The following is a 16749-nucleotide window of genomic DNA, read 5'->3' on the forward strand; positions in this document are numbered from 1 at the left end:
AGTTAGTGTACCCCCCAGAGGCGGGGGGTGGAGGGTGGTTTGGGAACAAAGGCTATAGAAGTGAGGGCTGTGATGGATGAACCCGTCTGTGGGACTATGACAAGTAAATCATCGAAATCCATCAACACGCTGCTATCAGCTTCACTGATCAAGGATTGACTGATGAGAAAGTTGGCTTAATTGGGACTCCTCATCAATAAAAAAAACACCATATGCTGTAACAGGAGGAGCGTGAGACATGAGACTCATTAAAAAACATAGTTGGTAAAAAAAAAAAGCACACTTCACAAAACTGCTAAAGAAATAAAGACTCAATAAGAAGAAAGAATGCGTTTGTTCGTCTATTTCAAATGAATTTCCACAAGCCTTGTACCTAAAGCACCAACACACACATCTCGTCAAGCAAACCAGAGCTAATAAACACACAGAGGATTACTGGTGGTTGTTGATATCATTTACAATGTATTACCCCATCACCTAGTTGTGTGTGTATGCGAGCCTGTGGTTTGTCCCCCGGGTTGTGGAGCATAGGAGCAGACCCCCATCTGTTAGTGTTGTTGACAGCTGTGTGTGAGATTGCGTGTGTATGGCCGCAGGGGGCGTGTAGGGTGAGAACAAGACAGATTGCAGCGTACATTGACGGGGGAAGGGTGGGGGCAGACACAAAATAAATGACTCCATGTATTAGATTGCTAATTTATATCAATACTTACACGCTGAAGCATGACACAAACGCACACACACACTCATTACAATCACCCAACTCTATGTTCAAAACAAACAGCATGAAATGCCACCACCCTGCAGCTCCCATGGGGAGACATTTGTAACAGAAATGACATCTGGAGTTTTAGGTATGAATTCCATAAAAACATTTTTTTTTTCAGTGTGTTAAAGCTTGTGCATAGTGTGAACTGTTAAAAATAGACAGTCATTGCTTGAATTTCAGTGTCAAAACTGCCTAATGTTGGCGCAGTGTTTTGGAGACTAGGTTAGAGGTAGAGATGCACGGAGAAATCAGCTGGTGACCGGAGTCAGATGATACTCAGTTTAATCAGCCATGACCAGTGATGGGTCGGTTGGAAGCTCAAAAATGCTGAGAAAAGAAAAAAAAACTAAGTCAGTTTTTTTTTTCAGTGAAGTGTTCAAATAAGGTCAGAAGAAGCACAAAGATGTAAGAAGCTATTTGAAAGGAAACTGTATTTTCTCCAAGGTATCTTTGGGCGCGCAGGAGAGACCAAGACTTTTGGCAGATAACAGGAAGGCTAAAAGGAATACAACAACGTCACTCTGTTTTATCCATTTGAGCTTTCATTGTTTATCAATGAACAAGCTGGCGTTTGGAAATGTTGACAGCCTTTTGGAAATTTCTACATTTTCTATAATATACACATAGACACCCGCTGTTTTGTAACACTAACCTTGTTAATCGCTAACACAAGATGCTAAAGCCAGTTTAAAATGTCATTTTAGTAATAATTTGCTCTCAGTATAAATGACCCCTCACAGCAGGATGACCAGAAAAGTGTTTTGGATGAATGCTGTTCTGATATCTTCTACTATTATAAACCTCATACATATCCACAGGTCAAAGTCGTACAACAACCAGAGACCAGAACTCGACCAAAAAAACTGATGAGTGCAAACAGATTGTAATAAGAGTTCCTGGCTTGTCCTTTTGTTTTAAAGCAAATTCTCCAGATGAATGCTCCCTTTCCCAGCAGTTGCATTTTCACCAATAAAAGCATTTGTACATCATACCAAACTTTGCATTTAATGCCCCATGTACAATTATAAGAACCCTCCCCTCTAAAGTGGAAATAAAAGTGCTTGCCTCAAAGTTTACAACCCCTCTGCACCCGCAGCTTCACATTACTGTAAGAGTGTGCTAATGCATGTAGCCCTGATCAGCACTGCCAGTTGTAGAGAATGAGTTAAGAGCTCCCAGAGCCAAACAGCTTTATCACCCCTTTGTCTGTTTGCAACCATAATCGAAGTTTTCTGGCTTTCATTATTTCTGGGAAGCTGCTCAGAACTATCGGGTTACACCTTACTGAGGCCCCCAGGACTGTAAGAATGTCTGAGGCACAATGGGGTGAGGTGGTGTCCCTCTGCTGGGGACATAACTCTACAGGAGATCCTACATTCTACAGAAATAAGATAATCAAATATAAACTGCAGCAATGTGTTATGTACAAAACAGGATACTAAGGAGAACAAAGCAGGTTTTCTATAAACAGTACACTGAAGAGCACATTCGGTTTAGCACAACGTGGCCTTAGTTGTGGTCATCTGAGGGTTTTTGTTATGGTTTTTTGTGGCACTATTGGCCTTTATTATAATTTTTTTGAAAGTGAGTTGACAGGAGATGGGATGGGAAGAGAGGAGAGGAGAGGAGGAAGGCATGCAGCAAAGGTCAACGGGCCGGGACACAAACCCATGACAGGCTGCATCGAGGACTGCTCCGTACATGGGTCGCGACCCCCTGAGGGGTTTCTTTCAGAAAAAATATTATTTATTAGGCCTGAGCAGGTAGGCCTGCAAGGGCCTATTGTAACTCGAATGTTTATTATTATTCATCCGGGAAATGAATCGGCTTTTTGGAGGCCTTAACATATTCAAAAACTCACCAAACTTCACAGAAAGTTGTCCCCCAATCGAAATTTTAGTATTCTAATGGATTTGAAAATGGGCGTGGCCAAACAGCTCTACAGCCCTAAAGTGAGACAGGCCAACTGGTAAGTCCTAGAGAGTTGAGACTTTGTACATAGCTAGATCTCCCCAAATCATGAAATAAGTCTCTTGGGCATAGCTGTCAAGTCTCCCGTTTTGGCCGGAAAACTACCGTATTTTAACCTCTTTCCCGCCGTCTTCCCGTATTAGTATTCTCCCGTAAATCTCCCGTATTACAATATAATAATAAAAAAAACATTCCTCTGCTTCTTTCTCTGAATTCTGTCACTAGCCTTGCGAGAACTGCCACCTGCAGTAGCCAGGGTGGCAGTTGTCGCGAGATTAGTACCGACGGCGGGAACAAACCTGGAACAACAGAGGAGAGAGATGGATAGATGTGATGAAAGGGAAGGCATTCCTGGCAGAAAAAGAAAGACATCGTGCAAATATCTTGAAAAATGGGACAGTGAATTTTCTTTTCTGAATAGGAGCAGGATGGGGCACAGTCACGCGTTCTGTAAGATTTGTAACTTTAGTGTCTCCCACGGGGGAAAGAACGACATCAGTCAGCATGAAAAATCGACCAAGCACAAGCGCTGGCTAGAGGCACAGAAACATGCCCAGGTGATGTCAACATTTGTGACTAGAAATACCACCGAGGCAGACCAGGTCATAAATGTGGAGGTTAAAATGGCAATGCTGTGTGCCAAAAACAATGTTGCTTTCAACTTCTGTGATGACTTCAATAAACGTGTAGCTGAAATGTTCCCGGACTCTGCTGTCGCACGAAAATTCTCGGCGGGCAAAACCAAGGCTACCCAACTCACCAAAGGTAAGCTGAGTCAAATTAAGTATGAGTATTGTTTATGCATATGCCTATTTAATAATGTCTCGTATGCATATTGTAGGGTAATGATTAGCTAATTTTAATTACTGGGCTCTCTCAACAGGTGCCATAGCAGCAGAGCTAGATGACGAGCTGACCAAAACATGCCGATCTCAGCCATTTTCAGTGATGTGCGACGAATTGAACAACAGAAAAGCAAATAAAGAATTTGTCATCCTAACTGAACTCTACGATGAGGCCACTCTGCAGGTCGTTACAAGATTCATGGAGATGCCTGTATGCAATGTGGGAAATGCAGAAAATCTGTATGAAAACCTGAGTGAACCACTAAGGTGAGGTAACTGCACTGTGTTGTTGACGTGTGTAATAGTTTGCATGTAATTATAATCATACGTTTTGTCTAAGTCGTTTTATGGCATTTTTTCTGTTATCCATAGAAAAAGAGACCTCCCATGGGAGAACCTGATAGCCTTTAACTCTGATAATGCGAGTGTCATGAAAGGCAGACACAACTCTGTTATCAGCAGACTGAAACAGAGCCAGCGCCACGTCCAGGACCTCGGCTGCATCTGGCACAGCTGGCCACTGGCTGTGGCATCAGAGCAGCCCAGGTACCGGTGGAAGACATCCTGGTGGGGATATACACCACTTTGATAAAAGGTAGACGCAAATTTATTAAATAGGACTTCTATTTTTTCTAGGTCTGCAGTTAATATTCTTATAAACATTTTTCTATCTTTCAGTGCAAAAAGATGTGAACTCTACAAAGGGTTTGTAGATTTCACTGATTCAGACCACCTGAAGCTCCTCAGGTACCGCAGCACCAGATGGCTGAGTCTGCTAACCTGCATCCAGAGAGTGTTGAACCAGTTGGATGCACTGCAGGTAAGGATGGTAACTCCAGCAGATATATACACAGTTAACTATGCTAGATTTCCATTTTAACCATGAATTGTCATCCTGTGTCCATATGTACTGTAGGCCTACTTTAACAGTCACGAGGAGGTGGAGAATAGTGCCAAAGTGCGCGATCTAGCAAGCCACGTGCATGATCCAATCGTGAAGGCTTACTTCATGTTCCTGAGTGCTGCCCTTAAGCCTTTATATGAATTTAATATTGTCTTCCTGGTGGGTGTCAATCATATTGGATGAATTAAATATGATTGTACTTATTGTAGCCTTTTTATTACAGTGTGACCAATTGTATTTTCTGCAGTCAGAGGGAGTGCAGATTCACAGACTTGAAGAGGAGATGTGCAGGCTGATCAAGAGGATCCTGGGGTTCCTCATACCAGCCAGGGCCATCGTGGGTGTACCACTCAAGGAGGTGGAGTATGGAGAAGGACATCAGTTGGCTGATGAAGAGCTCTTTATAGGAGCAGAAACAAAGGCATTCATGGCAAGGAAAGAGCTCCCTGTGTCAGCGGAGAAGAAAATCTTTCAGTAAGTATATTACCCAGCAGTTATATAATTATATCATCTTTTCACAGTATGAGATTATAGGCTGTAGTGTTTTTTGTTTTACTCTTATGCTGTTGTGGATCTGTGAGAAGATTCTATGAAGCAGTGCTTCAGAAGATGTTCTCCTCCTTTCCTCTTGACCATCCACTCCTGAAGGACATGAAAGTGCTGGACCCTGCTGCTCGCCTTGACATTACTCCAGGGACAGGTAGATGTTAGAGTCAGTTCCTCATTGATAGAATGAATAAATGAATATTGCATGGTTTAGATCTGCAATGTTCAGTCAAACACTTGTTTTATTTTACACAGGCAAGGCTAGGGTCCCTCAGTTGATCTTGAGTGAGGATAGGCTGAGAGAGGAACTCATTGACTACCAGGTGACAGATAGCAAGCATCTCCCACAAGAAGACAAAACTGACAGATTCTGGGGACTGGTAGGGAAGGATGTGAGATTCAGTGAGCTGCCAAGATTAATGAAGGCTTTACTATGCATTCCCCACAGCAATGCCAGTTCTGAAAGAGTGTTCAGTATGGTAAGAAAGATTGTTACAGAGAATAGGATGTCATTAGACAACAGCACTGTTTGTGCTTTACCGTCATGCAAAATCAACCACTCTGGCCCAGGCCACAAATACACTCCATCAAAACGAGTCTTAAAGGATGCAAGGTCTGCAACAAATCTGTATAATATGTTTTTAGTTGAATTCCATAGAGCCACCTGAGTGAAAATGAGAAATTAAAATAAATTGTGTAATGAAAATAAAATGTAAATGTTTAACCTAAAGACAAGCAATGTATATATAAACTGAAAATGTGTGAAATAAATAAATGTGCTTGAATCCCCTTTTGTGTTTCATTTAGACTCTGTTATAACATAGGAACGTCCACAGCATTTCAGTGTCAACAAAGGTAGGCTTATTGTAGTCTGTTAGTGGTTGACAAGTGGTTATTTTAGATATCTTGTACACCTGTGCTAAAATGCAAGGGATACTGGAGCTTGGTCGGGGTCGTGGGATGGCTCGCTGCGGGCCCCAGAAAATTTCCCTTATTTTCAAATCCAAAACTTGACAGGTATGCTCTTGGGGGGTATGCCATAAAACCAACAGGAAGTTGGGCATTTTGGGTCAAAGGGTCATTTTTGGACGTTTTTCACTTTTCATACATGTCGAACTTTAACAAAATCCTCCTGGGGATTTTGAGCTACCGGCTTCATATTTCGTCAGTATGTAGTTAAGGCATTGGGGATTAAAAGTTATCAAAATTGTGAGTTTTTGAGAATGTTGAAGGGGCGGGACCAGGCCTCAAAGTTAGCCTTCTCGCCGCGAATTTCGAACAGCAATAACTTTCACATAAATTGGCTGAAATACACCAAACCTGGTATTATTGATCCCTCTCAGGTTAGCAACAATCCTATCTGGTCAAATGATGACATCATCAAAGCCACGCCCCCCTGAGAACAGGAAGTCCCTTTTTTCACTTGGAAAGGTGCCTCTCTGACCCTCTTGACCCAATCAACTTGAAAGTGTGTCAGAAGACAGATAACAAGTGGGTCTAACTTCATTTGAAGCACAGTGACTTTTCATAAAAGGGCGTGGCCATGGTGGTGCGGCAAAGTGTGACATCATACCATGGCCATACGTTTGGCTTAAATTTCCGCATACATCATCTGATCTGCACCAAATTCAATGTGATTGATTCTTGTCCAGTCCCCAACAGAGATCTGATGACATATTTGGTGGGCGTGGCCTAATTCGTCCACAGCGCCCCCTAGAAAATTTTTAAAAATCAGCCCCAAGCCATGCTTTGACCGAAGAAGCTGAAATTTAGTACACATATGTAACTTCTCAGGACCGACAAAAGTCTCTTGGAGCATTGGTCCAAACCCAAAAGGAAGTCGGCCATTTTGGATTGAAGTTGCCATTTTGACCCCGGATTTGCCCTTTCTAGCCCAGATATCTGAGCGAACTCCTCCTACAGCTTTTGACTTAGAGACTTGAAAATCACTCAGTATAATCTTAAGGGATCGGGGATCAAAAGTTATCAAAAGCTTTTTGATACATCAAAGCTTGTGGGCGTGTCCACGCCTCAAAATATGACTTCTCGCCATAAAACACTAAAATGATATAGCTCCTACAAGGAAAGTCACAGAGACCTGAAACCTTCTAAAATTGATTGGCCTCTGGCCTGAACCATATTCACTGATCAGATGCTGACATCATCAAAGCCCTGCCCCCTCAGAACAGGAAGTGTCATGTTTTCCTTTAGAGAGTCAATTTTTGATGTTCTTCACCTAATCAATGTGAAACTGTCCCAAGTAACAGATAACATGATGGTCTAAGACAGCCACCAGTACTGACTGCTTTAGCTGGAGGGTGTGGCTATGACGGCGTGGCGAATTCTGATGTCACGCCAGGGCCATAGGTTTGGCTCTAAATTACACATGCATGGTCCGATTCCCTCCAAAATAAATATGGTTGATATCTGTCAGCCCCGAAACACCTCTATTGGATTACATTGAAATTTGGATCAATAGCGCCCCCACTTCAATGGCTATATCTCCCTCATACATCATCGGATCCACTTGAAATGTAGTATACATGATCATGACTTAATGATGGACATGTTGACACAGTCAATAGATGACATTACTTTAGCCCCGCCCACTAAGAAACAAATGAGTGCAGCTTCCATTAGGAATGTCCTATTTACTCCAAACTGATTATGTCAGTTCACTTCAAATGTAGTATACATCATCAGAGATCAATGCTGAACATGTTGCCACAGTCAGTTTATGACATAATTTCAGCCCCACCCACTAATAAACAAGCGAGTGCTGCTTCCATCTGGAAGGTCGGATTTCCCTCAAATTTTTAATACTTCTCGTCAGAGCAGAATTCTGCATGAGTGAAGATCATGACATGACGCTCACAGTGCCACCTAGAGGCGACATTTGGAATTGAATGCGGCCTCGTTGGTGGCGTGCAGCTGGCGATGCCAGGCTCCCGCGGTCGCTGCACAGGCCGAGTTGCACTGAGGTGCGAGGGCCTTCAGAGTTGCTTGCAGCTTTCTAGTTTATTATTATTTCTGCATTATGAGGATTGTCCTGAAAAAGCCCTTGCCTCTTCTTTGAAGCTGACTTCCTGATGATTAGAAAACATTAATAAATTTTGCCAGTCACTGAAATTCTTTGCTCTGAAAAAGGGCAAAGAAAATGTGTCCAAATAGAGCCTTAACAATGCTGTCAACTTCAGAGGGATCAACATTCTCAAACAGCCAACAGACACTTAAAGACTGTGAGTTCTAGGGTGTATAAAAGACACATATTCAACAATGATTTTACAAAAAAAGAAACCCCAAACAGACCTGAGATGCTGGAATGGGGAGAAGGAGGGGTGGGTATACCGGGTCAAAGCACTTATGAAGCTGTGTGATATGATGCATTTCTACTGCGCAAAGCGCGTTGATTGTTAACCGTTAACAGTTTCATAACCAGCTCTCTGAAGACAAGTATTGTAGGCTACAGTCGACACAAAGAGGTCACCAGGGAGGGCTTGCATAGTGCTGTTAGAGACAGCACTGAGTTAGAGAAAGGAAGAGTGTTTGCACTCTCAGGTTCTGGACTTTGTTTCCTGTTTTAATCAGAATTTAGACACTTCATAAAAGCAGAGCTTGTTGAGAAAATAAAAACATTTAGGGATTAAATTTAATATTGTCAAACATATTAAAAGCTCAATTAAGTTCCTCACCATGGACTTACAATATTTGTTTTAGCCAATGAATAGAGGTATAGCAAAAATATCTGAGACATATTTAGAGTCAGACTGGAAAGCAAAGCTTTTCCAAGCTGCTTCCTCCAGAACATTTGTGAATCCATTCTTGAAAGACCAGAGGAGTGTAAGAGTGTAACCCTGACTTTGTTGCCATGTGATGGAGGATAAGCAACATGACCCCAAAGATCTGAGGTTATTTGGTTTGGTTTGAAGATGTCAAGCAGCTTCAGGGTTGGAAATAAATGCTGGCAATGTCAAATTCTTAGGATTTCACTTCAGCCACATAGGTGAGCGGACACCCTCATTTTCATGGTAACGTCCACAATCAAAGTCGCTGCAGAGGTCAAGATCATGGAAAGTTTACCACCTGGATCTCCCATAAGGCTACAGTAATGTGAAAAAAGAAAACATCTTTTTCCTACTCTATGGGTCTGACAGTTTGATCCCTGTGAAGAGCAAGATTTAAAGACTCCCCACAGATTTACAGTACTATTTGGGTCTAGATTTTGACACATGAACATGTTTAGATCTAAGCCATTCCATTGTAGCTCTGCTCTATATTTAGGGCTTTAATTGGGCTTTAAGGTGAGACTCTGTCTCAGTCTTTAGTTGCCTCTACCAGGCTTCTTCCAGAACTCGTCTTGTTTTTATCTCTAACCATATTCCAACTTCGACGAGTTACCCTCTCTGATAAAGAAAAGCATCTCCCATACCAGGATGCTGCCACCACCATGTTTCGCTGTGGGACGTTTGTCTTCAGGATGATACTCTGTATGCACAGTATCAAGCATATACTTTAAATAAAAGAAAGAAACCTACAAATGTGAGATGTCACAATTAAAACAAATGATCTAAGGCCAATACTAAAGGATCATCAGATGACAGAAGTGAACAACTTTCTCATCAGTGGGTAGAAAATAAGAAAACTTACAGACCACAATGGCCATGTACAGTCAGCCAGTTTTCTGCAAAGCTTGTTAAATAAATCAGATGGTCTCTGGAGGGAAAAAGCTAAACACTGAAGGCTCCCTTTAAATTCTGCCAAACAAGTTCAGGTCCTGTTGTGAGCCTCTTTAGGTATGGAGTCTGCTCTGCACCTACATTTCTTTACAAGCGTAACTCCAACATATGATGAAGCCATTCCATATCCGAACTTTGAGTTACCATGGCCTGGTTTCAAATAAACTAAACAGGTTAAGAATTTTATCTTTCAATACACTAACAATTTCAATCATTTTCATGGTAACGTCCACAATCAAAGTCGCTGCTGTGCAGTAGATCTTTCCCGGGCAATCAGAGGCTGCGATAAACTACTTCTTCCCCCTGAGAGTTTCACAAAGTACATGCCATTCTCCGATCCCCTTCAATAACAGAGAGCCAGCAAACATGTGGCCGGTTTATTTTTATTTTTTCTTGGCTGGTGCTGGCTGGAAGCGGAAATTCCCAGCAGCAGCAGTATTTGGCTCACAGATTGGAAGTCATATCATTAAGGGTGTCATATATGGTGCAACAATAAATCAAAGATGAACTCCTCTAACATGCGCAATATGAAGGCGAGATTGTTGCATTTATCCAAAAAAGAAAATTAATTTTTTCACTACTGATCTGTGTAACTCTGACAGTTTACTTATACACCATGCTTTGAAGGTATTCCTATCCCTTGAACTTTTTCACATTTTTATGCTTAAAGATTAATTTATTATATTGTAATTTAATAATGATTTAAGGACACAAGATATTTAAGATTTTTGAAAAAATCTGAAAAGTGTATTCACCTCCATTTGGTTTGACTCTGGAGAACAAAATAGTCATTGTTGACAGAAACACACAAGTCTTGAATTTTATGAAACTTTATGATTGAATGCAGATTGTGTGTATGCAGTGACAGATGTATTACCCAAAAAGACTGATGGAATTTTAAATGATTGTTATCATCACGTCATGATCACTTTAAAATGAATGCAATTAATACAATAAAATATGACAAGCTATTGAGTACATATTGCCCATCCCTAATGATGAAGCATGGCGGTGGCAGCACTATGCTGTGGAGACGGTTTTCTTCAGCAGAGTTAGGTAAACATGGACTCCTAACTGTCATACTGAGGAGAGCTAAGTGGATGCGCCACCATTTGATTTCCAGAGGGAATTGAAGGTACAACTGTGGGACATAAATCATTACACTGAATGGGAAAGGCATTGAAAGCTGTAGTAACTGATAAAGCAATGACAACGACATGTGGATTCAAAATTTTCCATCCAAAGCTTTTGAAAAGATTTAGAGCAGGATCTTTTATCTGAGGGGAAACAACAAAACAAGATATTTTTGAAAAGATTCATGTTCACATTCAATCCATGTTTGCCCCACTTTGTTTGATTTCTGAGGCACAACACTTGAAAGGAAAAACTAGTCAAGGATTCTCCTTTTACCTGTCGACTCTGCATGTCATAAACAAATCCTCACGAAAAGGTTTAAGAGCGACAGATATGTTATTTGAAGTGTGAAGAGTACAAGAGGAAAGGTTATAAATAGGCAGCTATACGTTCACTTCTGTGCCACTTTAGAGAAAGCACAGGGACATCGCTCAATGATGCGAGTGTTGCAAGGCGTCAGAGCCAACCCAAACTCATGCACATGATTGAACTCAGTGTAAACGTTTGACTGAATTGCAAGAAAACTACAGAAGGAATCATTCTTTATTTGACCAAGCTGGAATTCCCAAGGGTTCGTGGAAAAAATGGAAACATGATACCTTATTGGACTATTCTGTCAACTCAACATGGATGAAAAGCAGAAACTGAAACCGCCCATTCCACAGTGTGGGCGCATTGTACTTTAAAATGAAACTTCAAGAGACATTTCTCATAACAAAACTGTGGAAACCCGCTTTAAATATACTCTCAGACTATTAATCTAACCACTTTCATAATATGCCACCACTACAAAACCACTTTATTGCACAGAAAGACTAGACAGCTCATTAAAATGAGTCACATGGAGAAAAATTGGGCCTCAAACATGCTGTATTTTTGTTCTGCAACCAGCCTGCAGATGTCCTCTTACCTGGACCTGCCCCTTGCCCATGATCTTGTCCACGATCTCGTTGTCGTCCTTGTTGAGCATGCTTTTATCGTAACACTTCTCGTAGCACAGGATCCGCAGGTACTGGGAGCCCTCCAGCTCGATCTCAAACTCCTGTAAAACAACACAGATGAAGAGAATGAGACTAAAACAGCTGACTGAACAAAAAACAATGCACTGTGAAAGATGTGTCGGTGACTGACTTCGTTCCACTGAGGCTCGGTGGTGTCTCTGAAGACCCGGGTCTTGGCCTTGCTCACAAAGTAACCAAATGAGTCCACTTCAAGGGTGCAATATAAATCTAATAGAAAACACAGGAGGAACACGGGTTTACCAGATAAACATACAATCTAAACATTTTATGCACTGCTTCAAGTTTCAAGTAAAATATACCTAATTGTAACAGAGTTCCTAAACATTTCGCATGTCAAAATCCTAAATCCTTTTCTTAATTCATTTTTAAAGAACAAATACAACAGTTCACTTTAAATTTATGACATTTTTTCAGAGATTAGACTTTAAATATAGAAGCTGCAACGACAAAGACAAAAAGGAAGGAGCAAAAAAGGTAGGAATGAATGGAAGTGTGAATCTGGATGGATGGATGGATGGATTAGGGGGACTGATACAACTTTTAAATAATAGGAATAAAGTCAGGAAATACAATTGTTTTTCTATCTTCTATTTTCTTTGCCCATAGTTATCCAGATCCAGGAATATCCTTAAATCAAATGCCTTACTTTTCCATAAAATGTAGCTTTATTCTTCTTTGTATTCATTCAATTATCTAACTGCTGTAAAACATCACAGACATTGGAAATCATATTGTTAAAAAGGACAAATAGTGTAATATTATATTTTAATAATGTGTTTAAATGTCTTGAATCAGTGAAAAGTTTAAAGCTCTAACAGGTGAATCAGGAAGCAATAACTAGAACAATCTCCTTTGAAAAGCTGTCAATAACCAGAGCGAAATGCAGCAACTCATAGTATTGTTTTAAATACAAAAATTCATTTTCACTGACAGCAAAATTAGCAGTTTGAAGTGAAAAAGGATTTCAGCTTGTTAATGTGTCATGATTTCTCAGCTGACGGACTCGTATCTTCTGTCTGTGTACACAGCCAGCCTCACCAGCTCTCCTCCACTCAACAACCTCATTCCACAGCCATCTCTCCACTGGGACCAGCACACGCTCACCCCTCACATAGACCAATCAAGTCTGTTAATGTGTTTCCTTTAATGCTACTCTTGCAGACTGAGCGACCGGCTGCTTGTTATGTGTCTTCAGAACGTCCTGCAGCCTGGACCTCGTCCCCTGGGGTTACCTCCATCTGACAGCATGATGGATGGGTGTGTGTTCTGACCTCTCCCCGGGATGGTCACAGTGATAGGTGTGAGGGAAGATGTGGCAGGAGGTGATGAAGGGGAGCCTGAACCTCACCTTCAAATATTTACTCAAAGACAAAAAACATTGTACTGAAAGCAGTCATCATGATGAGAAAAAAAGTCCAACCTACACCTGAGCTGGGTGGGCTTTGATTGACTGGAGCAAGTATTCACACATGCATTCACACAACTATCAGGAATGCATAGATGAACATGGAGTCTTATTCCATCTGGTTTGACTCCATCTTTGTTTATTTTCTCAGCATCCTGAAAGGTTCGGGCATAATTACTCCCAGTGAGGAAGAGATTAGTGGCAGTGGTATGAGAGGAGTTCAGCGGAGGGGAATTCAATGTGACCATATGGGGAATGTTTAGGAAATGAAGCAATTATTGTACACTTCCCCTACATACTGAAGAATAACTGATTAGGCAGCTACATACTGTATGTCTTGACATCCACTATGAAAAAGTTTAAGTTCACACAGTAAAAGCAGAGGATGAACAACTGCTTACACATTTATTTATTTTACAGTCCCTTCCAAAAGTGTTTAACCATGTGAACCTTTTCATACTTTGTGGGGGGTGTGTGTGATAGACCAACACAAATGAGCAAGAAATTGTGAAGTAGAAGATGAATGATACGTTGTTTGTAAAGTTCCTTAAAAAATGTTGAAGTGTGGTGACTCAACAGTTTAGAACCACCTTTTACTACAAATACAGTTCCAAGTAGTTTGGGGTATATCTCTACCAGTTTTGAACATTTGTTTGAAAATGTTTAAGCTATGAGACTGATTCTCAATTTGATTTAAGTCCAGACTTTGACTAGGTCATTCTAACATGAATATGCTTTGATCCAAGTCAAATGAAGCTCTGGCTGTACAGTATATTGTGCACATCTGTCCCCCGTCTTAGGCAGTCTCTAACAGGTTTTCTTCTGCAATTGCCTCATATTTACTCTATCCTTCTAGCCAGTTTCCCTCCCAATGCTAAACAGAAGCATGCCCACAGCATAATGCTGCCACCACCATGTTTTTCCATGTGTTGTGAGGGCAATGTTTGTTTAGTTTTACCATTAAAAGCTTTTTGGTGTAGGTCAAAAAGTTAAATTTTGGTCTCAACTGATCTGAACCCCGTTTTCTACATGTTTATTGTGTCCCTTACATGGATTCTGGAAAACTGCAAACAGGACTCATTTCAGATTCTCCCATCTGAGCTGTGGGCCCCCGCAGCTCCTCCAGAGTTACCATGGGGCCTTGGCTACTTCTCTGAATAATGCTCCCCTTGCCCAGCCTGTCACTTGAGATGGACGGTCAACTCTGGTCCATTTCCAGTGGTCCCAAACTCCATTTTCAGACTTCTCCACAGCTTCCCCTGACCTGTCTGCTGTGTTCTTTGGTTTTCATGGTGCTGTTTGTTCCCTAATGTTCTTCAACATCCTCTGAGGCCTTCGTAGAACAGCTGGACTTATACGGAGATTACATAATACACAGGTGGACTTTTATGAAGGAGTCTCGAATTCAAACGCACACCACATTTTCAGATTTATATTGGTAAAAACAACAAAGTTTATGGACCCAGACCCAAAAACTAAAACAAGGCCACAGAAAGTCTATTTAGAGATGCTGTTTTAGCTTCTCTGCACTGCATCCAGGGGGTTTTGAAAAACAGGACAGAATTCCATGAGTTTTCATTTTCCTGGCAGGTCACCATCAGGCTTACCCGGTGGGGGATAAATTGGTCTGCACTGGGTCTCGACCTCTAAATAACGGGTAATGGATACCATCCTGTTTCATCTTAATTAGCCAAGGAGCACAGCCATGGTGTGTGTCTGTGTGTGTTCACATACAGGAGGCTGTGCCCAAGGCTATGCTGAATGTCGGGTCAAACTGCGGGTCCACAGAATTTAGAGGCAAGTGCTAATCAGTTAAACTAATCAGTGCTCTGCAGTCAGAGCCACAAGTATGGCTGTTTGTAGGTTTCCCTTTAAGGCTTCAGGAGAAAATATTTGTTTTGGGGAACAAATCAAATGAGCAGAGAACAGGAAGAACTGTTTCATTCAATCCAGAGAGGGAAAATTATTAAAACCTGGGCAAACATTAATGGGAAAACAAGCAGCCAATTCTGGACTGGAGAAAGAATTGGTGGTACTGAAACATGTATATAAAAGTACGTATTATGTTTCTGTTGCCTTAAAGCAGATATTCTGTTCGGATGATGGTGAGGATGTTTGTGTACGTTTCTTACTGTTTGGCCTACATGTTCTTATCTGGATCTGTTCGCTCTGTTCTTACACAGTACAGGCTGCAGCTGCTGTCACTCTGACAGCCGAAAATAAAAACTCAAAATAAAGTAGCGTGATATGTTTTCCACCTTCTTTTGTACTAGGTTAGACTTTTTTTAACAAGCAGTTTTTGTGACATGCTCAACTCCCAGTTACTGCTGCTGTGAACCAGTTAGACTAACTTCTGCCTTGGGCTGAATTTAAAGCCCCTTTCCCACTGAGCAGAGATTGTTTTGTCACAAATAACAGCCCCCAATAACATCTTCTGTACCATACTGATGAGTTTTAAGTTTAAAAACAATGGAAAACCATGGTATTATCCTTAAATTTGTCACACATTTACATTTTGAAAGGACTGTGATTACACTATGTATCAACAGAAATTATGCTTTATGTAAAAAAAAAAAAGATTTCTGGAGCTGTGCTTCAGAAATCTTTGATAAAACACAAAGCTTTAACTCAGGTGACATAGCTTTACCTTTCATAGCTTATCAGAATCAGGTGATGAACATTTCAACAGTATTGTACATATTTAGTCGCAGAAGACTTCATGGGAAAATGTTCTTCTACAAAGATCCTCTATGCAGGAAATGTGGGTGAGCTCCAAAAAAGTATTCACAGGTATAGACAATGGACCGCTCCTCACCCTAAAAAACCCCAAACAAAAACACCTTTTGCCTCAAGAATATGAAGCAACTTTAATGTTGGATTTAAGTTGAGGAACAAACTAAAGCAGAGGAATTTGAACAAACCAATACCCCTGAGGCAACTACAGATAATCAGGTAATTAGTTTGTTTACTTATAATTAGCTGTAGCAGCATTCTTGTCTCTCTGTGTCTAAGCCAAACGAAGGAGCGAGCTTTTGACTGCAGAGGATGTTTGGGTATTTTGAATAATGGCATAATATCAGTGTTTTGAATTGAAAGTTTTGACACAAGCTGTCTGGATGGAAGGATGGATGGATGGATGGATGGATGGATGGATGGATGGCCACTGAGTACTTTTTTAATCTCCATAAGGCACATTTGTTAAGTCTCATTTCTCAATTTTTCAGCTTTAATGTCTGCAACCTTTGTCTGCCTTGTGCTAGCCTTTTTCTTTCTTTTGATGTTTCTTCATGGCAATAAAATTAACTATTGTGAGCTACATACTAAGTAAAATTGAAGAGAAAGCATGTAAAAATGATGGTATATTTCCAATAATTCATTCACACCCATCCAATTTTTAAAACAATTAAAAATCTTACT

The 16749-nt window shown here is 40.9% G+C and overlaps 1 protein-coding gene across 2 annotated transcripts in view; it reads right to left on the reverse strand.

The window, feature by feature from the left end:
• abr (ABR activator of RhoGEF and GTPase) overlaps positions 1-16749 on the reverse strand; it is a 161685-nt gene that overhangs the window by 40538 nt on the left and 104398 nt on the right. For both annotated transcript variants that reach the window (XR_007040244.1, XM_047378805.1), the window contains exons 15-16: positions 12037-12134; positions 11816-11947 (exon numbers count right to left, since the gene is read on the reverse strand). Coding sequence is in view for 1 of the 2 variants with exons in the window: in XM_047378805.1 (XP_047234761.1) it covers positions 11816-11947; positions 12037-12134 (230 nt within the window). In the remaining variant the exon portion in view is untranslated. The remainder of the gene's footprint in view (positions 1-11815; positions 11948-12036; positions 12135-16749) is intronic.

The sequence above is a fragment of the Girardinichthys multiradiatus genome, chromosome 11 (assembly GCF_021462225.1).
Source record: "Girardinichthys multiradiatus isolate DD_20200921_A chromosome 11, DD_fGirMul_XY1, whole genome shotgun sequence".
Lineage (NCBI taxonomy): Eukaryota > Metazoa > Chordata > Actinopteri > Cyprinodontiformes > Goodeidae > Girardinichthys > Girardinichthys multiradiatus.